Source organism: Cervus elaphus, chromosome 10 (assembly GCF_910594005.1).
Source record: "Cervus elaphus chromosome 10, mCerEla1.1, whole genome shotgun sequence".
NCBI classification, from domain to species: Eukaryota; Metazoa; Chordata; class Mammalia; order Artiodactyla; family Cervidae; genus Cervus; species Cervus elaphus.
Genome location: NC_057824.1, coordinates 35895277 through 35918567, shown reverse-complemented (window position 1 = coordinate 35918567; position 23291 = coordinate 35895277). Strand labels below are relative to the sequence as shown.

General features: G+C 44.5%; 1 protein-coding gene across 2 annotated transcripts in view; it reads right to left on the bottom strand.

Annotated features, from left to right (window-relative positions):
- The window catches only part of PRKCB (protein kinase C beta), a 359558-nt gene that overhangs the window by 34480 nt on the left and 301787 nt on the right, over positions 1-23291 (bottom strand). For both annotated transcript variants that reach the window (XM_043914534.1, XM_043914535.1), the window contains exons 11-13: positions 10669-10760; positions 8804-8866; positions 3396-3534 (exon numbers count right to left, since the gene is read on the bottom strand). In XM_043914534.1, coding sequence (XP_043770469.1) covers positions 3396-3534; positions 8804-8866; positions 10669-10760 — 294 coding nt within the window. The remainder of the gene's footprint in view (positions 1-3395; positions 3535-8803; positions 8867-10668; positions 10761-23291) is intronic.

The following is a 23291-nucleotide window of genomic DNA, read 5'->3' as shown; positions in this document are numbered from 1 at the left end:
TTTACTTCTGCATAATGTTCCATTGGGTGGATATACCAAACTCTATTTCATCAATACCCAACTGATTAGGTTCTTCCGTGTAATTAGATATGTGGAAATCTGTCCAATTTTCTTTCCTTAAGATAAAGTCCTAGGAGTAGAACTGGTGAATCAAATGGTATATATATAATTTTAAAGGTTTTCATACTTATGACCAAATTGCCAGAGCATGGTAAAGTCTAGAACAGCTGTGTGACCATCCATTAGGATATAGGGGTGAAACCTAACTGTATCAAAGGGATTAGTTAAGGAGCTGGGGATGGACATGTACACACTGTTATATTTAAAATGGATAACCAACACGGACCTACTGCATAGCACATGGAACTCTGCTCCACGTTACGTGGCAGCCTGGATGGGAGGGGAGTTTGGGGGAGAATGGATACGTGTATATGTACGGCTGAGTCCCTTCCCTGTTCACCTGAAACTCACAACATTGTTAATCGGCTCTACCCCAACACAAAATAAAAAGTTAAAAAAGAAAAGAAAAGATTGGAAGGTGATACAGCAAAGGTTAAGAGGTTGAGGACTGAGGACCACGCAGTGCGGAGATGGGATCCTGACTGCTGTTGCCCAGCCTGTGACCCTGGGAGACGTTACTCAACGTCTCGAAGTCTGTTTCTTCATCTACAAAACCAAGTGTGTAATAATATCTATGTCATAGAGTTTTAATAGGATGAAAGAGAAATACGTTACCTCAACATAATAAAAGCTATATTGACAAACCCACAGCAAGCATTACCCTCAATGGTGAAAAATTGAAAGCATTTCCCCTGAAATCAGTAACAAGACAAGGGTGCCCACTCTCACCACTACTAAGAGAAATACGTGCCTCTCACATATTATGCCCTCAAAATGTCAGCCATGACTTGAAAGTTCTCTAATTCAGTGATAGTTGGTTTTACTCAACAAATGTGTCTGAGCAAGCCTGCCTATAAAGCTTGGCTATAAAGTCTGTTTATCCACCTCCATCTCCCACCTTGGCTTCTGCCCTGAAATCACAAGTGTCCTCTGAGGAGAACTGCCTGCAACGGATGAAGGAAAGCTTTCTGTGAGAACACTTATTGAAAGTGTTTTCACACTTTTAAAGTACTTCATGTCTCTTTTGATCCTCCTGACAACCTAACAAGTTAATCCTTTCACAAAGGGAAATAGAGCCTGGGAGGTGAAAGAAGTTGCCAGAGGCGAGGGGGTTAGTTAATGGCAAAGCAGGGGGAAACCTGACCTGCAGTTTATTCCTCCCACCAGCAGGCTGTGGGCTGCAGGCTGGAGGAGGATGCAGTTTCCCCAGTAACGCAACTTGGGGCTTTACGAGCATTCAGGAATCTTTGAAAACCACACATGTGGGGGCCCACTCTGCAGTGATTCTGATTCCATTCATCTAGGGTGATGCCTGGCCATCTCCATTTTTCAAAAGCTCCCCAAGGACTTCCCTGGCCATCCAGTGGTTAAAGACTTTGAGTTTCCAATAAAAGCGTTCTATTCCCGGTTGGGGAACTAAGATCCTGCGGTGCTGTGTGGAGGGGGAAAAAATTAATTAAATAAAAAAATAACAAAAGCTCCCCAGGTGATGGTAAAGGGCAGCAGGCCTTGTGAACCAGAGATCACTGAACTCACAGCAGATCAAGGAACTGTATCTGATATCCTAACTAATTAACACAATGATAATAAAGCAATGTATGTCACACAGGAAAAACTCCATTGGGTCCTAATAAAGGGTTAAGTGCTCAAAGGATTACTTTGCAATTCCTTTACAATTTACTTTTCCTTTGCAATTACTTTGCAATTCCTCAAGTAATACACAAATACATTTACCTTGTGGAAAATTAAAACAGTATACCAATTAAGCTAATTTTCTTTTACAATGGCCTTACCCTCAGAGGTAACCAGTGTTGTAAAACCAGTCTGGACTCTTCATGCATTTCCTATACTTCTGCATGCATATCTAAATACTTGTAAGAAACATATAGCAGTGTTCCTTGTGTTGTTATTTACCATAAATGGCATCATACTGTATTTATCATTCTGTAGCTTGATTTTTTCCTCTCAACAATGTTTCAATATCTGCATATACATCTCATTCACTTTTTGAATTGATGTCTAATAGTATTCCACACTGAGGAGGTCATGGCAACCCACTCCAGTATCCTTGCCTGGAGAACCCCATGGACAGAGGAGCCTGGTGGGCTACAGACCATGGGGTCACAAAGAGTTGAACATGGTTGAACGACTAAGCACAGCACAGTATTCCATACTATAAATCGTTCATTCTATTGTCCATCCCTTGATTAACAAACACTGTTCAAGTTAGTACAGGCAGGTGTGTTCTGATCTTTACAAGGGCTGCATAATATTTCTTAATATGAATTGCAACCCTTTTCCTTCACTGGTAGTCACTGAGACTGTGTCCTATTTTTCACTATTAAAAATAGTGCTGCAATGAAGAAAGGACTTTGAAGACACATCCTTCCGAGTACGGTGTGTGTTTGTGTGTCTGTGTGTGTGTATGTTGCAAACTAGATTCCTAAAAGAGGAAGAGCTTTGGTAATAGAGTAGGCAGGTTTTAAATTCAGTGCCAAGCTACTTAGTGACACGGGTCCTCCCATCACCATTGTTACATATGAAACCTGAACAGTCAAGAAGAGAGGAATTCTAGAATGTCCATTTCCAAGACTCTATGCCAAGCTCGCAGTTCCTTGCCATAAAAATCCAGTAACAGATTGCAGGATGCCACCTTCCTGAGCACCAATTCAGAGAAAAAGGGAGGCCATCATCTGGCACAAATTTTTGTACCATGACACGTTGGGGAAATCCATTCTGCAACTGACCGCTTCCTCTGGGAAGGGAGGGAGGCACTAAAATAAATCTTCACACTTTCATTTATATCTTAATCATAGGAAGAAAAATGCTGAGTCTTTCAGGATTGAGCACAACTTACTGAATACCTATGAACACACAGAACCTGTCCCGGGAATCAATCTCTCTTTCTCTTACTCCTCTGCCTTTCCCTCTCCCCTGAACACACGTCTCAGTGGCATAATTAGGAGGTATCATATGGCCATGAGCCATAGCAGCTTGGCGAAGAATCTTACTGATGTGTGGTGGATGGTTCTTTGGAGTTTTATTTAAGTTTTCTCCCAAACCTTGATGTATTTTGGGTCTGAGCTTCTGGGATGTGTGCTAAGTTAATTTACATGTGTGATCACAAAGGAACGAGTTAGAGTCTAGGAGAAGGACCAGCCCGAGGTCCCGCTTGTCTGGTACCCCTTGGACTCACCCAGCTGCAGTGTGGCCACCTAGGGCTCAGGGAAGGCATCAGTACAACAGACACGCCTGAGGGGTTGGCGTCAGCTCACCTCGGGGGCGATGTAGTCTGGGGTGCCACAGAAGGTCTTGGTTGTCACCCCGTCCCAGATGTTTTCCTTACACATGCCAAAATCAGCGATCTTGATGTGGCCCTCGGAATCCAGCATCACATTGTCAAGTTTCAGGTCGCTGTGGGGACACAGATTTAGGGACTGAATTAAATGCTATTTCTTTTGAGTCAACCAACATCCACTCACTACGTGCGGAACACTGTACCATGCCTGGTGGGGGCACAGCAGTGAGCACAACCCAGTCCTCACCCTCCGATAGTTTATAATCTGGCAGGGAGACACGAGGGTCTGCAAACCTCTGTGCTTTTCTTTTCCCGCAGCGGCAACTGTGCCAAGTGTCTCGGGAGGATGCAATGAGACAGCAACTCTGAGAAGAGCGATCCACAGACAGCTAAATAAAATAGAAGCTTCCTCCATCTGGGCAGAGCATCCACAGAAGAGTCCTTTATGTGGGGGGGCATCTCTAGAGTTGACCTTTGCAACCTCAGGATCCCTTACATTTCATAGGAAGGTTTTACACAAAACTATCATTTAAAAAATATCTCTGAAGAGCATGGAGAAAAAAAAACCTGATTGAGAGCATCTTGTTTACCACCAAGTACCCCAAGCTCCCCTAAGCCAGTTCCTAGGTCATGAACCCAGGGGTTTCTACTGACTTCCAGTCAAAAAATATTTGTTGCACACCTACTTTGTGACAGACACTACCCTTGGAGCAAAGTATATATTATGAACAAGATAATCAAGCATCTTGCTCTTATTCAGATTTAATTCTAGTAGAGGGATAAAGTCAATTACCAAGTATTCAAATCTACAAGCATGCTTATTGCAGCTTCTGATGAATGATATGAGGAAATAAGAAGAATGATGAGGTGGACAGGAACAGGGGAGGTTACTGTAACAGAGGATCAGGGAGGTATCACCTTCAAAGAGTGATGCCGTAAACGACACGGGCTCCACTCATCCTGTTTCATCTGTGTTGATGGGGAGAGTTTGGTGTCTGGGGACCCCTGCACATTTCCAGCATATCTGACGACTCCAATATCATTACATTTTCCCTTAACACTGATACCAAAGTCATCACTTGGGTGTTTCAGCACCAATGAATAGGTATGATCTATGGGCCAGACTTTCTCAATCCCATTAGAAATCCAACTTCCTGAGAGGTTAAGGGATCTACCATTCAATTCAGATCTCTCCCTCAAATCACCTTCGCTGGGTGGTGGACATCTGTGGCTCTGCCTATTCTAGCATCTTGGGGTGAGAACATCCTAATATTTCTTTGAAGAAACAGCTTCCTTGATTTTCAAGCCATATGAAGTTGGTGATGCTGATCTTAATTCCTGGTTCCAGGAGTGGTCATGTGGGCCTGTCTTGGCCAGTGGAAATACTCCATCCTGCTAGTCACAGTGGATCACAGTTCCTGGTCACAGTTCAGGAATGGCCCTGTGACCCCATATGAGCTGATCAAAGCCTCTGAACATTAACATCAGCCCCAATATTTTTGCTGGCACCATCAGGAAAGAGATGAACTCTTTTTACATCAGGATTGCTCGGGTGGTAGAAACTAAGTCTAGATGCGCAAGGGGTCACCAGGTGGAGAGAAGAAAGCTACTATAGATATAGCAGAACTCAGAGGAAGCGAATAAATGCTCATAACGTCATATGAACCCCAGTCCTAGACTTTTCAGTTATGTCAGCCGTAACACATCTCTTTTAACGAAAGTTCGTTTGAATTGAGTTGCTGTCATAATTTTCAACTAAAAGAATACAAGCTGAAAATATATCCTGGCATCTCCCATCTGTGTCTGTGAGGTCTCTTCACCCAGAGGGAAGCCCATTTGCACCCCACTGTTTACCAACAGCAACATCCTAGGATCTCTAGTACGGTCCATGGTACTACCCACATCCAATCTTCATGCTTCTCTACAAGCCACAGTGGTCTCTGAAGGCCAGGTTAGAACTTAGAAAAGCTAGACTCGGAAGCAATAAACATACCAGGTCTGCATGTGATTTGATTAACAGAGACCCATGACATTTCCCTCAGCCTGACCACATGTCCCTAAACAGGCAGTTGGGGCAACCCCAGAAGTGATGACATCTCCGTCTATTATAGAAAAGGAGCTTCAGGTGCTACGAGCCAGCAGGTCGTGGGGCCAGAGCAAACTGTCACATAATAATGTCACATGATAATGTTTTGACAGTCCACTCCATTCTTCTGTTTAACGTAATAAATCCTCATCTGTGCTTCTAAAGGGGGCTGGCCAGATGTCTTCATGTTCACAAATCCATAAGGAGCAAAATCAACACACACTCCAAAGATGGCGATCTACACATCAGACACTAAGTTTGGAAGGCTTTCATCTTCCCCTCACCCAGCATCTCCAGTCTTGGTCCTCAGAGAGGACAAATCTACTGAGTCCTCATCCTCTTTACTTAAGAGCTGTCGAAATAACCAGAGATCCAAATGAAGAAGAAGGGCATTTATAATATTTAAAAAGACTGTGCATGTGCTTAGTTGCTCAGTCACGTACGACTCTTTGCAACCCTTTGGACTGTAGCCCGCCAGGCTCCTGGGATTCTCCAGGCAAGAATGCTGGAGTGGGTAGCCATGCCCTCCTCCAGGGGATCTTCTCAAACCAGACATCGAACCCATGTCTCCTGCATTGCAGGTGGATTCTTTACCCGCTGAGCCATCAGGGAAGCCTCTAAAAAGACTCTGCCACCATGAAATCAATCTCTGTGAGTTTATAAAACCATTTATCTTCTGTCATGTAAATTTTTTGCAGTTTTCATTTGATTATCAATTGCTGTCTCCACCAAAGTTCCTGATTGTGAGCAAAAAAACCCAACTCTGATTATTTTAACCAAAAAAGGAGTTTTTAGAAAGGAATTGGGGGAGCACTGAGAATCTCCAAAAAGGCTGGAGAACCAGACTTGGAGGCTAGGCAGCCATGAACAATGACTAACCAGCACAGAAATGACCCAGTGAAGATGCCACTGATGTCACCATTGGGTATAGACATTCTCCCTTGTTCCGTGAAGCCCTAATGCTGGACTCTGGATGCTATTCCTAAGAACCACTTCCCCTCACGCCTCTGGAAACTAGACATAGCTGATGACTCCGTCCACTCTCCATTCTACTGGCTCTGCTTCTTGGTCACTAACTTCTGATTCAAGGTCTTCAGTGAATGTGACAAGCATCAGAGTCTGAGTTGTGTGTCTTTTCTTCCTATAGGGAGGCTACAAAAAGTATCTGGTGTGTTAAATCTTTAGAGGAAGATATGGACTCCATTCCTACCCACAAATGAAAGGGGTTCAGAGGGTGAGTGGCTTAAAAGAATGACAAATACAATGGAGGAGGAAAGGAAGAACGTACAGTTAGGAGAAAAAGCTTTGCATTTAGGCACGGTCTAGCACCTAGAATCCTAACCTTTGGATTTTATGACCTGGACCAATGGATCCCAGATTCCAATCTAGTTCCCTGATATATCAGAAACCTTGCCTTGAATCCCAGCCCTGTTGGCAAGAACTCAAATAATTTCCTGTCCTGGTTCCTCCCCTGGGACTGAGTTTTCTTCTAATAAACTTACAGTCCCTTATTTTATCTTCTCAACAATGCTTAAGTGCCTGATTCTATTCTGGTGGAAGCCCATCCCATAGAGGAGTCAGATTCAAGTGTCAGCATGTAAGGAGAAAATCGTGTAGAGTGAACAATTACCCATGATCCCCTGTTCTTTGGTTTAAGCACTAGCTGAAGTCATCAGCTTGAATGTAGGGGTCTTCATGTCATACAGGAGATAATGTGTACCTTTCAATACCAGAAATACATTCAGTACAACAAGATGCTCCCACTCTGACAGTCAAAGGGGAAACTGGGGGAATCAGAGGCTTCACGGGTCCCATTTCATGCATACATGGTAACACATGTTCATTGAGGGTGAGCATGGGTAGAATGACTACACTATTTACAGCTGAAATTATTCTGATTACTCGCTGTTTCTATTTCTTTACTGAGATCAGGATTGTGCCAGGTAAAGCCACTCTGCTTCTTGACCTTCATTCCTCCGTTATCAGGAGCACAGGCAGAGTGGGGACTCAGTGCACTCAGGATCTGCTACCTCAAGGAGTGAAAAAAAGCCCCAGGACTCCGCAGGATTCTGGCAAGGCCCCTCACCTTCCATCCCTCATACCACCAGCGCCCACAGCCTCACTTCCACCTTCTGCCTTGAGATCACCAAGCTAATCTCTTTATGCCTTTTATTTCCATGTCCTTCAGTTGCTTTAGGAAGACCAGGCTTCTCAGGGTCTTCCCTAACTCTTCAGACTCCAATCTCACGCTCTCTATGGAATGTCAGGCAAGCACCACCACCCAGCCCACCTCAGCCCCGTCCCCTGCTTGACTTTCCTCCATAGCACTTCTCACTACAGACAGCATTTTTACGATTTACGGGATCTGTCTTCCACCACTGGAATATGAGCTCTACAAAGGTTGGCCTTTGTTTTCTTCACACTGCATCCCCCCACCTAGAGTAGAGGCCAGTATATGATATGGTGGGCTTTCAATAAATGTTTGTCAACTCAGTGAATCAAATGGACTTTGATGACTCTTCAAGATCGTTTAAACAGACCCTCGCCCGGGCCAAGTGTCCTTTGGAAGCCCCGTGCCTTATGCCAGCCTCCCTTGTGTAACAAACCAGCCCGAGCCTGCGCTGGAATGCTTGCATCCATGTGGTATAAGGAGAATTATACACCCTGGACTCACTGACAAATAGCAGCCCCGGGCTCCACAGTCTGCCTTGCATGAGATATAAAGTGGGATGACTCATCCGACTATGATCATACACTTGCTCCTCCAAAAACGAGCAAATGCCAAGTCCTGAACTTAATCCTGTCTTTCAGGGCAAGCTACTCAGAGATCCATTCCCAAACTGTAGTTACATAGCACAAAAAGAAAGAAAGAAAGGGAGAGAGAGAAAGAAAGGAAAGAGAAAGAAAGAAAGAAATTTCTTTCATAATAGTATGATCCAGCACATTCTGCCAGCCCAGAGTCTTTGCTTGCTTCCCAAATGTGGGGTCCACGGGCAAGAGAAAGGCGTGCTGGGTCCCCAGTGGTTAGCCTCCTTCTCTTAGAGCAAATGGTCTCACATCTGAGGCTCCAAACCATCCCTGGAGGCAGAGTCCGTCAAGATCTTCTATCATCATACAGAGCTGCCCAAACTTTGCCAGGGCAGTGGGCGATGCTGCCTGGCAGAGCACATGCCCAAGTTAGTACTGGAGGATTCCTCCCCCACCATGGATTCTAATTTTAAAAGCAGTTAAAGAAAGAGGCAGGGAAGGGAGGAGCCGAGGGAGCCGAGGAGATGGAAAGTACAGCAGTGTTCGCTTACCGGTAAATGATGCCCTTGCTCTGCAAGAAGAACAGACCGATGGCAATTTCTGCAGCGTAAAATCTGAAATTAAAAAAAAAAAAAAAAGCAATGGAGAAATTCAAGGACACCATATGCCTGGCAACTCTCAGAATTCAATACAATATTGAACTGGGCATAGGGCATGAATGTCTCACCATGGATGGTCAACCATACATCTCATAAAACGAAGTATGGGAGTCTGGATGGATGAACAGGGTTTGGAGAGCTAGAGGCTGCTTTAAGGACCAAATGGGGGTGGGCAGAGGTTCAGCAACTGTTTAGTGGGGAGGAGGCCACAGGATATGATGAACTGGCTGGAGAAGGATCGTTTCAGACGATAACAAGTTAAAATATCTCAATGACAACACTTAACATCTGTTGAAGGCTTACCATTGACCTTGTATCATTTCAGGTTATTATCTGATTAAACCTTAACAATAATCTTATAAGGCAGTGGCCCTGTGGTAAAGAACATGCCTGCCAATGCAAGAGATGCAGGTTCAATCCCTGGGTTGGGAAGATCCCCTGGAGAAGGAAATGGCAACCCACTCCACTATTCTTGCCTGGGAAATCCCATGGACAGAGGAGCCAGGCAGGCTACAATCCATGGGTCTCAAAAAAGTCAGACACGACTCAGCGACTAAACAACAACGAGGTGCTATGATTACCTCCCTGTTCCTCAAATGAGGAAACTGAGGCTTAGTGACATGAAATACTCTGACCAAGTCACACAGCTAATAAATAGCACAGCCAGAATTGGAAACAGCATCTGGCTGAAGTGTTAGCTTTTCATTTTCAAAATCTAAGAGAGAGATTTGGGGAGAATCAGAAAACCTGGTTATAAAGGCTGGGCAGGGCTTCGGGGAACTCTATAAAGTGTTCTGACAACGTGTCTCATGGAATAATGGAATGAAGGTCAGTGGTCAATTAGATGTTAGAAGTCCTTTTACTTCTAACCAACCCATTAGAATTGTGCCAAGACACGCAAATGGCATGACCTGGAAGCACGGAAATGGTAACCCTCCCAGAATCAGTGCTCATGACCTGGGCGGGGGGAGGTGAGGGGGCAAGGCTGAGCTGCACGGGAGCCAGGAGGCCTCTGCAATGACAGGATGGGGCCCTGGGTGAGCCCCATGGGCTTCCTAGAGGGGACAGTAGGAGCCCAGCAGCCTCCCTAGGAGAGGTTATCGCTGGCGATCCTGTGACTTGCCATGCTCCTATTCACCAACTGCAGGGAGACACAGGATGAAATGTGTTCCAGAAAAAAGAGACCGGCTGCCTTGTGGACTGAAGGTGATGGAACGGACTCAGCAGGGGAAACAGATCTCCAAAAACCCAGAGTCAGTCTCCCCACTCCAAGAGCCACAGAGTATAGTCACTATGCAGCTTGAGCTTTCATCTCCCTGGAATGAGGACAGCTAGGAGGGAGCAAGAACGTGAGCAAGGAAGATCTGGGTCAGAATTCTGGGTCTGCCTCACACGAGCTCTGTGACTGTGAGCAAGTCTCTCAAATCTCTGAGCCTGGCACATGGAAAGCTCTCAACCAATATGGGCAAAGGAAAACACAAAACCTACAGTGACATTCCCCAAGGAATTTTTAGGGCTTTCCTTAAGAGCCAGGGGCAAAATGTGGAGGTCAAGAAATAGCTGTGGTTTTCAAGCTTCCAGCTCTTAGCGGGTGTTAAGCAAGAAACAAGTAGCCCATCTCAGCAGAACACCCTCTGTCCCGGCCACGCATTTCTCTTAAAGAAGCCCAAGATATTTAAAATTCTTATTTGGCTAAAAACCCAAAGGAACTAACCACCCACTCATTCATCCCAAGGGAAAAGCAGAGCACCACTTACACGGCGTGAGGCTCCTTGAACCGGCCCACTTGCTGGATGTGGTACATGAGGTCACCGCCGTTCACATACTCCATCACGAAGTACAGGCGATCCTGGAGGAGACAGCAAAGAGCAAAGTCAGCCTTCTGGAGTTTCTTGGGCCCCGGATGGAGAGCAGGTAATAGCTGAGATTTATGATCCAACCCCCTAGGACTCCACGACACGCCAGGTGCCTTGATTCCCCAAATGGAGTATTTGTGCCACTGGAAGTACACAAGTGAAATCAGGAAGAATGTGAAATTTTTTTTTCCATTTATTTTTATTAGTTGGAGGCTAATTACTTTACAATATTGTAGTGGTTTTTACTATACATTGACATGAGTCAGAATGTGAAATTTTTAAAAAATCTTTTTGTTTATTTGGCTGTGCTGGTTTTTAGTTGCGGCATGCAAACTCTTAGTTGCAGCATGTGGGATCTAGTTCCCCAATCAGGGATTGAACCCAGGCCCCTCGAATTAAGAACGCAGAGTCTTAGCCACTGGACCACCAGAAAAGTCTCTGAAATTTTTTAAAAACTGAATAACACTGGACTTCCCTGGTGATTCAGTGGCAGAGAATTCACTTGCCAGAGAGATACAAGTTCGAATCCTGATCTGTGAAGATCCCACATGCCGCAGAGCAACTAAGCCCATGTGCCATAACACCGAGCCTTGCTCTGCCGCCCTGGAGCCGCAACAAGAGAGGCCACCGTAATGAGAAGCTCACACACCGCAGCTAGAGAGTAGCCCCCACTCACTGCAACTAGGGAAAAGCCCGTGCAGCAATGAAGACCCAGCACAGTAAAAAATAAATACTTAGAAAAAATTAATAATGCTAAATTTACTCGTTTGTACTGGAAAATACAATCAGCACACCAACCTTGTGACTTAATGGCCATCATTTCAGAGAAAAATAATTTTGATAAAGAGTGAAGACTACTACGTGAATAATCGTATGATAGGTAATAGGCAGCCGTGGGAGCCAGCCTCCATGAGGCGTCCCCTCCGGTGATTTTCACTGCCCGATGTTCACATCCTGGTGTCGTCCCTTCCCTCTACGAACTGGACTGACTTCTGTAACTAACAGGATCCTGTAGAAGTCCTGTGTGTGGCTTCCAGGACTGGTCATGTTGTGAAATATGTGTTTGGGTATTATTTATATGTTGGAGTGGCGGGATCGCCAATTTAAAAGAGGGATTTGCTGTCAGAAGTCATGAAGCTATTCTGTGGGGCTGTTATACCAGGAGCGGAGTTAGGAGAGAAGTGATGTGTAGGGCAAAGGGTCCCGATGAAATCAATACAGGACTTCAAGTCTCTCTCCACCATGTATTAGCTCTGTAACTGCTGTTACTTAACCTCTCAAACCTCCAGCTTTCTCTCTGCCTGTAAAGTGGACATGATTCACCTGTCCTATGGAGTAAGTACATATACAAAGTATTTAAACATGAGGAGAAGGGGGTGACAGAGGTTGAGATGGTCAGATGGCACCATCAACTCAATGGACTTGAGTTTGAACAAACTCCAGAAGACAGTGAAGGACAGGGAAACCTGGCGTGCTGCAGTCTATGGGGTTGCAAAGAGCCAGACACAACTGAGCAACTGAACAACATGATGGTGGCCTTACAGCAAAGGTTGAATCTACCGTTAAAAAAAATCTTCCTTACAGCGCACAGAACTTGGTCTTATACATAACAGTCATACGTGCATGTGTCAAATGTATACTGAGTGTCCAATAATTAGAATAACAACCATTCAATAAAGCTGCCACCTGTGAGCACTTGCTATGTGACAAAGCGCTTCATATATTTTATCTCATTTATCTCTCTAAACAATTCAATGTGACAAGGATTATCATTTCTGGCAGGATTTGAACCTGGGCAGGTTGGTTTCAGAGTCCACACTTCTAACCTCTTATTATACAGCTTCCTGTGTGAGGTTCTCACCCAGACACTGCATGGATGTGTGGCTGTGTCCTCCTGTCTGAGAGCTCTCTGTCCAGGGGGGAAGGGAGGGGATATATAAGTCCAACCATGTGTCAAAAAAGCTGGCAGACCACAAGGGAAGGGTACGGGTTAATCAATTATTTTTGAACTATTGTAGGACTTTCTCACCCCGACGGTACTTCACCCTCTCAACATCTCTAATGAGAGACAGAATTATCACTTCTGTTCTCAGTGTCCAAGGCATATGAGATTTGCAAAAAGGTCACTTACAAGTTAGTGGCAGAGTGGAGACAGTCAGCCAGAACTGCCGACAACCAACCCCTGGTTCTTAAGGGGTTTTTTGATAGAAAACAAGCCTAAAAATAGCATCTGTCTTTGCTGCACGTTGAAGAGAACCAAAACACTTGCTTTTAAAAATTATTTTTAAAACTAGCAGATGGCATTGGCCACAGAGAGAGAAGTAAGTGAGGGAGAGATTTCAGGAGCTTGCTTACTGCTTGAAAGAACTCAACTTGCCCCCCACCCCCAAACTCATTAGTTAGAATCCCAACATCAGGGAGAGAGCTCCAGGGTGGATAATACCATGTTCTGTGTTCTGTTTCTACCTTGAACTGTATGTGGGGCCACCCTGAGATCTGTCGTCTCTGAACTGTACCGAGTGTGGTGTTGGCACACTGGCGCTTCAGCTATTAAACGTTACAGCTGGCATCTTGCTGTCCTTTCATTTTCCGAGCAAATACTTAATGATGCCCACTCTATGCCAGGCTCTTCTACTGCCAGAAATGCTGCTGTGAATGATCCGTGGTGCCTGACAGTAAGGATTCCCCAGGCAAGTGGGGAGACCAGATAAACCTCCAAATGGCAACGTTTCCTAAAATGGGGAGGGAGATAATTTTAGGTGGGCTATGGATACATATGGTTTTACCTTTATAGTTCTGTGTTGATTTTGATGCGTACTGTGAAAAAATATCACTAGCACTTGAAGCCCCTGATTTTACAGCTACTGATGTGAAGAGCCGACTCACTGGAAAAGACCCTGCTGCTGGGAAAGACTGAGGGCAGAAGGAGAAGGAAGCAACAGAGGATGAGATGGTTGGACAACATCATTGACTCAATGGACATGAGTTTGAGCAAACTCCAGGAGATGGTGAAGGACGGGGAGGCCTGGGGTGTGCAGTCTATGGGGTAGCAGAGAATCAGACTTATCTGAACAACAATAGCACCGCTGGTGAGGGAGAGTAGAATGCATGGAGTTCCAAAAGAGGAGTGGGGCCATCCACCCAAACTTCAGTCTTCTCACTTTAAACTGAGTATGTCATCTAACTCATTTACTAAAATTTACTTATTTTGAAATATTTTCTCATTAACTCACTTTTTTTTAAACTTAAACACAGTTACTTAAAAATTTTAAAACTTCATATCAAATTCACAAATGGAGAGTCACTGTTTCCTCTGTAAAAAAAATAAATGTCTACCGGGACTCTGTTGATTCTATACTATAACCAGTCTGCTTTTGGTACATCAATCCCTTAAATGCCTTATTTTAAAAGCAAACGTCCCTGTACCACCAAGTTCATCTCCCACTCCAGAGCAAGGAAGATTAAAACTTGGAAAACACTGCCAAGGGCAACCTAGAGCCCATCCTGAGCAGGGAAATGAACTTTTTCAGAACTTTTACTGAGCATTTATTTTTGTAAGTCACGGTGTTAGGAGTTAAAGGAACAAAACTGATAAGATGCAGGTCTTGCCTTCAGAGAATTCAGAATCTTGGTTAAGACAAATACATGACTAACTCAAGCCATCATCTAAAGTAGGATGTGTTCAGAGAAACTGCACGGCAGGTACAGAGGGTGAGCTCTGGGGACTTCAGCTCATGAAACGGCCTTCAACCAACACCTCCAATTCTACCATAATTATTCCCCCCATAGATAGTTTGCCCAATCGTGTCTGACTCTTTGTGATCCCATGGGCTGTAGCCCGCCAGGCTCCTCTGTCCATTGAAACCAGAATTGGTAGCCATTCCCTTCTTCAGGGGATCTGCCCAACTCAGGAATCGAACCTGGGTATCCTGCATTGCAGGCAGATTCTTTACCATCTGAGCCACCTGGGAAGCCCGTTCCCCCCTGCCGCCCCCCCCCTCATAATGTCCTAAAATTTGACTTTGTTCTCCCACTGTTCCTATAAAATTATTCCAAGGTTTTAAAGATCCTTCTCCTAGTCACGTGCAGTGGGTCTGGATCAGGACCTATGTGCTGGCCTCTCCTACGTGGACATTAGAAAGTATGTATTGAGTCTGGCAGCTCAGATGATAAAGCGTCTGCCTACAATGTGGGAGACCCGGGTTTGATCCCTGGGTCGGGAAGATCCCCTGGAGAAGGAAATGGCAACCCACCCCAGTATTCTTGCCTGGAAAATCCCATGGACAGAGGAGCCTGGTAGGCTACAGTCCATGGGGTCGCAAAGAGTCGGACACGACTGAGCGACTTCACTTCACTTTTCTCATTGAGTCTGGACTCCAAGTCCAGCTTGACTCCTGCTACTTGCTCTGTTTTCCAAAGAGGACTTGTCACAGCTCAAAACGTCAACTCTCACTGCTCTAGGCTGATGAATCTTGACTTGAGTTTCTACCCTCTCCCTTTCTCCTGAGCTCCAGTCAGCTCCAGCTGGCTACAGGACGTTTCTACGTGGGTGTTCCACTGTCAACTCCAATTAAAGGCTCCGAAAGGCAAGCTCACCATCTTTCCCCTCAAACTAGCCAGTCTGCTCAACTCTCAAAGTGTTCCTCCCTAATTGTCCTCGTTATTGTGGTGATTTTTCATTTACACACTGCCCTTGTCCCTGAAGCGTGAAACGACTTCAGTTAATTTTAAATTTCCTTTCCCCATGACCTCTCATGTTCAATCAGTAAATAAATTAAATATCTGTCTGTCACTGCAGCGTACAAAATGGTTGGATAGCATTTCTCAAATTTGGAGTGTGAGTATGAGGATAATGACTGGGGACTTCCCTGGTGGTCCAGTGATTAAGACTCCATGCTCCCAATGCGGGGGGCCTGGAGGGGAAACTAGATACCACATGCCATAACTAAGGCCCAGGGCAGCCAAAAAAAAAAAAAAAATTAAAAAAATAAAATAATGGCTGCGCTGCACGTGCAGAATTCACCAGGGGGCTTATGGAAATGGCAGGGCATTTAAAGAGATAATCACTGTTCCTCTAAGTCAGCTGAAAGTGGGATGTGACACAATGCCCATGGGACTGCCAGGAGGACACCTGGCACTTTTAATAAGGTGCCCTGGACAGAAAAAATCAGCAACGTGGGCAACTCCAAGTGTGTACCCTATCTAAGGTGAGTGCAGTAAGTGTTAATCTATTTAATGATCTTTAATGATTTTCCAAGCTGGTCGGTGAATCAATCCTGTCTGTAAACTGTTCTCTTACTGCAGAGATCCATCTGTTTCTCCCAAGACACTGTGCAGTTAAGGGCTGCGGCATGAGCTTGTCTTGAGTGCAAATCCTAGGGATCCTGCTTACTCTGAGATCTTGCATTAGTTACTTAAACTTCCTCTGCCTCCTTGAAGGGACAGGAACAGCTTCTCCTCCAAACGGAATTTGCAAAGATGTAACAGATGAGGCACAGGGAGTCTGTGCAAACTGCTGGAGCCTCATTCATATGAGGGTGTGACTCCTTATTTTCTCTGTATTCTGTAGCCTAAGAATCACTATCAGAATCATGCAATCTGATGCTCCTCTAACTGTATTTTCAGCTTTCTAAGCTTTGCCCTTCCACATAGAAAACAAAGTTCTCAAGTTCAGTTCAGTCACTCAGTTGTGTCCAACTCTTTGCGACCCCATGGGCTGGGGCTAGGCCCATCTCTCTTCTTCCTTGGAATTCTATGGACCTTTGATTACTGAATGAACACACACAATGATGGTGAAAGGTCACCATCAAGAGGGCAGAGAGAAGCAGGCTGTGTCCATTCCTACCGACCCCGGCTCCGCATGCCTGGGTTGCATTCCTGGCTCCTTTCCGGCACCCAAGATTCTTGGATGGCTTTAGCTGCCTAAGGCCCAGACACCTATCTCTCCAGCTTCCTCTCCTTGGAGACACTGAATACCCTATTTGTACTGTTCACAGCAGGCTATGTCCCGCTCCAACCCAATCGATCTCCTTGGACTCAAGATGCTGTCTCCCACCTGACAAGAGCACCAGTTATTCCTTCCCTGTAGATACAACTCCTTCTTAAAGTTTCCTACTGGGCTAGTAGTCAATTACTAGGTGATTGGACTAGGAATAAAACAACTGACCTATACTGAACCTATCAGATTCTCTTTCCTGAGTATGAACTGGAAGGAATGTGGGGAATTTGGTGGACAGACAAACAAGGGGCTAGGGAAGCCATGTTACCATAAGCAGGGAAAAACAAAGAAAGCAAGGAGAAAGAAACAGAGATTTAGTCTAGAAAGCCTTGAAGTTACAGATTCTAGATCTTCATGAGGCTCAGGTATTGCCTTTCGGTCGTTTCTTTCCAATATTTTCTTTTTTAACAGCTAATTTGAAAGAAGGGTATTCTATTTCTTGCAACTCTACCAGAGAGACTACTGCCAAGAGCTTCCTACGACAACACTCTTACATCAAACCATATCCTTGGATACCGCTGCCAACCCAAACTTGACCCCGAATTACAAGGACCCCTTAGACACTCTTCGTGCTCAATGGACATGCCATCAGGGGCCAGCTCTACAAGCAAAATCATCCTCATCCCCTTCACTGTCCCTTTTTGCATTCTGGGTTGACGTCCCTCCCAGCATGCCTTGCAACTGAGTTCTTGCTGGGCCACGACAGCAAATTTGGGGAGGAAGTAACTTCTGTCCTTCAATGACTCATGAAATCTAATTCTATTTAAAAAAAAAAAAAAGAAGTGCATATGTTCAATTGAAAAGAAAACATTTAAAATAGATGTTTTGCTAAGGAGACTCAACTGCCTGTGCCCACCGGCAGTTGGGAAATTGCATGAATGTGCTGGGCTGTCAACTGTCCCTGGGAAACACTGCAAAAAGGCTGGAGGAAATGCAATCCTTTTGTGCCCAGGCAGCCAGGTGCCTCTACAGCACAGCTCAAAGGGGTAGCCTCATTTATTATTTGTTCTGCACTTTGTATACCATCTCTTTTAATCTTCACTTCTTATGTCACTTTAAAGATGATGAGACCAATATTCAGATCTGTTAAATGAATTCCTGGAGGTCACACAGCCAGAAATCTCAGACCTCGATTTATTTGACTGAGAAGCTCCTACTTATCCCTTTGTACTTCTAGAAAAATGGGCCTAAACCCCATTCTCCTAAGACCAGTTCTTCTAATGAGCAATTTGCTAAAAATTCAACCCCTTTCTGATGGCTTTTGCATCTGTGTATTGATGCTGAAGCTGAAGCTCCAATACTGTGGCCACCTGATCCAAAGAGCCAACTCATTGGAAAAGACCCTAGTGCTGGGAACGACTGAAGGCAGGAGGAGAAGGGGAAGACAGAGGATGAGATGGTGGGATGACATCACTGACTCAATGGACAAGAGTTTGAGCAAGCTCCAGAAGACAGTGAAGGACAGGGAAGCCTGGCATGCTATAGTCCATGGACTGCAAAGATTTGGACACGACTTAGCAATTGAACAACAATGTCAGGATCAACTTTTGCCACCTTGTAGTACATTCAACACTTTTAAGGTATTTTATCACAGACCCTCATGAAGTAATAGAAATTCAAAATTAAGACAATTACCCACAGGCCCCTCCCTAAATCAATGTTTTGATTTGTCTATATCTCTGATTCTTTTCCATGTGCAAATCCAATTTTAACACATTTAGAACAATCTCTTAAATAGAATTTGATATCTTACATCTTCTGTTAAATTGAGCCATGCATATTTTTCAAGGATTTAAAAAATCCAGTTGTCTAAGAATACTTCTGATGTAACTTTGCTTTTCTAAACAAGTTTTTTTAAATTAAATTTGCATCATTTTAAGGATGACAAAAGCTGTTTCATACATTGGTGGGGCGTCTTTTCCCCTTTTATCTATTCTGACCACCATCAAGATTCTTTTTCTTTTATTAAGAATCTTTTATCTTCCAAATTCTGTCTATACAAGAAAAACACAGCAAGTCTGCAGCATGATATACTAGATCTGTCATTTTTTTTTAAAAGGTAGCTGATTCATAAAGGAATTCTGGGTCACAAGATACAAAATGACACTCCACTCGGGCTACACTGGCCTGGTCGCTGCTCCTCAAACACGCCGAGCATGTCCCTGCCTGGGGCGTTTACACTCATTCTTCCTGCTGTCTAGAACACTTTGCCCCGAGATATCCACATGCCTCGCTCCCTCATTTGCTCTGGTCTCTGCTCAAATGTCATCCTTATCAGAAATACCTCCCCTGATCATCCAATCAAAAATAGCATCTCTGTCTTCATCCATCATCTCTTGCTCCCTTATTTTTTGTTATTATTGTTTATTATCTGTCTCCCCCACTCAAATGTAAATTCCAAAGGAACAGGGGACTTTTATCCCTTCTGTTCATGGATGCATCCTCCCAGTGGTGCAGCTGGGTCCTGACACATTTATGTCAACAAATAAATACTTGTTGACAGAATCAATAAGCATTAGTACCGTCTGCAGACTGGCAGTAATGATCTGACTTTCAGGGATGCTGGCTTTAGGGATATTGTCTACTCCAGCTCAGGCTCCACCTCTAGAGCACCAATCTGGGGTCAGGGGGAGATGTAATTCCAGAAGGTAACGATGACCACCTTCCTGGGCTTTCCTGCTCACGTGAGTGAGCTTTCCCAGTGAAACGAACACCTGAAGGGGCACTAGGTCACTTGCCACTCACCGACAGTGTCAAAAATCAAAGTCAAAGTGTTAGTCACTCATTCATGTCCGACTCTCTGTGACCCCATGGATGGAAGCCCGCCAGTCTCCTCTGTCCGTGGAAGAATACTGGAGTGGATAGCCTTTCCCTTCTCCAGGGGATCTTCCCGACCCAGGGATCAAACCCAGGTCTCCTGCATTGCAGGCAGGTTCTTTACCAGCTGAGCCACCACGGAGACTAGTGTCACTTACAGTGTAACCTGAGCTATTGCAAATTTCTGAGGGTTGGCTTCCTTTGAGGAATGTGAACAGTAGTATGTGCTTATGGTGTCTTTGTTAAAATCAGACGTGATTGTGACAGTGAAGATAATATAAAAGCTAGAAAAAGGAGTCTGGATGTAAGAGGCAAGCTAGCAAGGCTTCAAGGTTGAGGGTTCTAGAGTCTTACAGAGCAAATCCCAGCCCCCCAGCCCCTTTTCACAGATGAGAGCACTGTGAATAGTAGCTGGGATTACCATTCCCCTGCTCCCATGTGGCAATGCTCAAGTTACTTTTCAGAGTATCAGTGCCCTTATCTCTACACTGGCGGCAGTTCCAGGGCTCTCCCAGGGTGGTGTCAGGAGGATAAAATGAGAGGTTATCTGTAGAGTATTGAGCACAGAGCCTGACACTCTAACTGACATGCTAACGCCAGCTGCCGCTTTTTATTGTTTTTATCTGTTAAGGCCGTTTTGGTAGCAACTCAACATAACCTATTAGAAAAAACTTGGATTCTGGGTTCAGCAGTGCTGTGTCGAGGGCAAACTACCCTCCACATCCCAGATCCTCAATCCTTTCACCTGCAAGGTGGGATGTCAGGTAAATCCTTCCACTGCAAGATTCTCTGTGAGGCTGGAATGACGCAGAGTATTCACAGGCCCACACCATGGTAGATGCTCAGATGGAGAGTCAGGTCCACCCCAAGGGTGGGAAACTGGAGGGATGTCACAGGGCTGGTATTTTAAGGGGCAGGTGAGGGATGTGGTCGGGCCCCCGCTGGAGCCAAGAGACAGGCTGGTTGCTGGCAGTTCCACCCCAGGCGAGTCAGATGAAGTGGGAATCAGGGAACACACACTCAGAAGACCTCACCGTGTAGTGATGAAGTGTAAAGCCCCCTGGAGCCTGGCTGCCTGGCTTCCAATCCTGGCCCTGAAATGTACGAGCTATATGTATGGCTTCAGTGCCCTCGTCTATGAAATGGGGGTGATGCTGGGACCCATTCAGGGACCATCATCCATGTGACTTAACATGACTGGACCTGTGTCTCATGTATTGTAGAAATTATTCTTATTGTTTAGTCTCTAGGTCATGTACAACATTTCTGCGACCCCATAGACTATAGCCTACCAAGCTCCTCTGTCCATGGAATTTCCCAAGCAAGAATACTGGAGTGGGTTGCCATTTCCTTCTCCAGGGGATCTTCCCCGCCCAAGGATCAAACCCAGGTCTCCTGCTCGGCAGGCAGATTTTTTTTTAACCACTGAGCCACCGGGGAAGCCCTATTGCATTATTAAATCTCTGAAATAAGTTGATGCAAACTTAACATACAAGTGCTTAGCCAAAGGAAAAAGTAAACAAAAACATTTCAATGGGGGCCTTTTACTCAACAAGCATCTGTTGAGTGATGTGGTGTTGGATGTGAGATAGGAGGAGTCTTGGCTCTCCTCTCAGCTGACCCTGCTCAGCCCCCAAGGGCCTCATGCTCAACTGGCAGGAAGGGCATTTCCCTGGGCCAGGCATAACTCTGCTATTTAAAGTTACAGGTTTTTGGTTTTTTTTCTTAATTTTGGCCACCCCACAAGGCATGTGAGAAGTTACATTTTTTTCCCCGCAAACAATACAGACGGGATAACGATTTCATCTGATCCTCACCAACCAGAAAGCAACCAGTTCCATCCCCAGCCTTGCTGGATGGGGCCAGTCTTTAAGAGGAGGCTCTTCTCCCCACACAGGACTCGAATCCATTCAGTTCTCTTGACTGTTAACCTCTCTTCCCTGGCGGGTGTTGGCTCATGGAGGGGACCCAGGATGTTGCACCGTTTCCATGCACGCCCAGGCCCTACTCCCCAGTTCCAGAAAGCATACTGAAATTCAAGACTCAGCATTAAAAGAAGAGCCTCAAATCCACTCTATCATGTTTAAAATGGCAAATTACAAATGAAGATACTTTATTTAATGAGTATTAGTCATCAGTGGTCAATTTCCCCCAATCTCAACACATCCAGCTGAAATTGAAAACTGCTCCTCAAAGATAGCCCAGCCTCTTCCTTGAGAATAAGATCTCCTTCTTAGTCTACCACAGAAACTGTCCTTCATCTGGTGGTCTCCACGAGTCAATTTAGGAACTGTCAATGGAAAACAGAGAAGACGCGGGGATGAGGGAATCTAGAGGTCTAAGGGTCTAGTGGTGACTTGAATACCTCCAGGCTTTAACTCCCCAAGGTAACATTAGAGATTTGGACTTGTAAGATTCATGCCCTTCTCCATCTCTGCCAAGTCTCACATGATGTGAATTGTTGCTCACTTAACATTTTTCTTTACAAAGACTCTATTGTTTTACTCAAAAATTTTATTTTAAAAGCAAACTTTAGTCACCTTTGGGGCATAACAGTGAACCAATTCATGAAAACTGTCAAGTAACAGAAAAGTCTCATTTATCTATCCTGATTTCTAGATGAACTGTATCACCAGGGGACAAAAAAACAGGTGAGGGAAGTCTCTCTTTATAAAAACATCCAAAAACAAAGAAAAAGAAATGATAGAATTAGGAAATCACCACCTCACAGTCCTTTATGAATTCACGGACCCAGACACAGAGCATCTCTGGTTGCCAACATACAAAAAGAGAGGCAACTGGACATAATGTGCCTTTGGATTAAAAAAAAAAAAACAAAAAACAGCCACCTATGGTCTTACCCAAGGGATCAAACTTGAGTCTGGCCAAGCCTCTAGGTCCAGATTCCAATTTTCAAAAAAACAGGGGACAGAGGAAACAGATACAGCAGCTCCCAGACAGCAATCAGCAAAATTCGGACTGTGAAAATGCTGTGGGTCAGACAACCCAGGCTCTTTATCAGGTAAAAGAAAGGATGGAAGGAATGGAAAAGGAAATCATTATATTAAAGACACATCAAATTTCCACAAATGGGAAAGAGTAAACTATCTTATCAAGGGATGATAAAACTTAAGTGATAAATAAAACTATAGAGACAGGCAAGGAAGTAAAGCTACCATTTGTGGGGAGATGGAAGATTAGGACACAGACAAGCTTTTAGAGTGGCTGCCAAAGTTCTTTCTTGACCTGGATGGTGGTATAAGGAGCTTAACTCTGTAAAAACTCATTATTAAAACACTAATTGTGTGAGGTTTCTTTATGTTTGTCTTATAATACCTCAAAACTTAAAAGTTAAAAGACTTTATAGTGCTGTCTTAAATGAATGAAATCTGTAAAAAAAAATACATAAAATGAAAGCAAACAATGACTTAGAAACTGCTATTTAGGGACTTTCCTGTGGTCCAGTGGCTAAGACTCCATCCTCCCAAAGCAGGGAGTCTGGGTTCGATCCCTGGTCAGAGAACTAGATCCCACATGCCATAACTAAGAGTTCCATGCTGCAACTAAAGATCCCGCATGCTGCAATAAAGACCCAGCACAGCCTAAATAAATATTTTAAAAGAAACTGTATACTTATGGCTGATTCATGTTGACTACAGCCAAATAAATATTAAAAAAGGAAACTGTATACTTATGACTGTTTCATGTT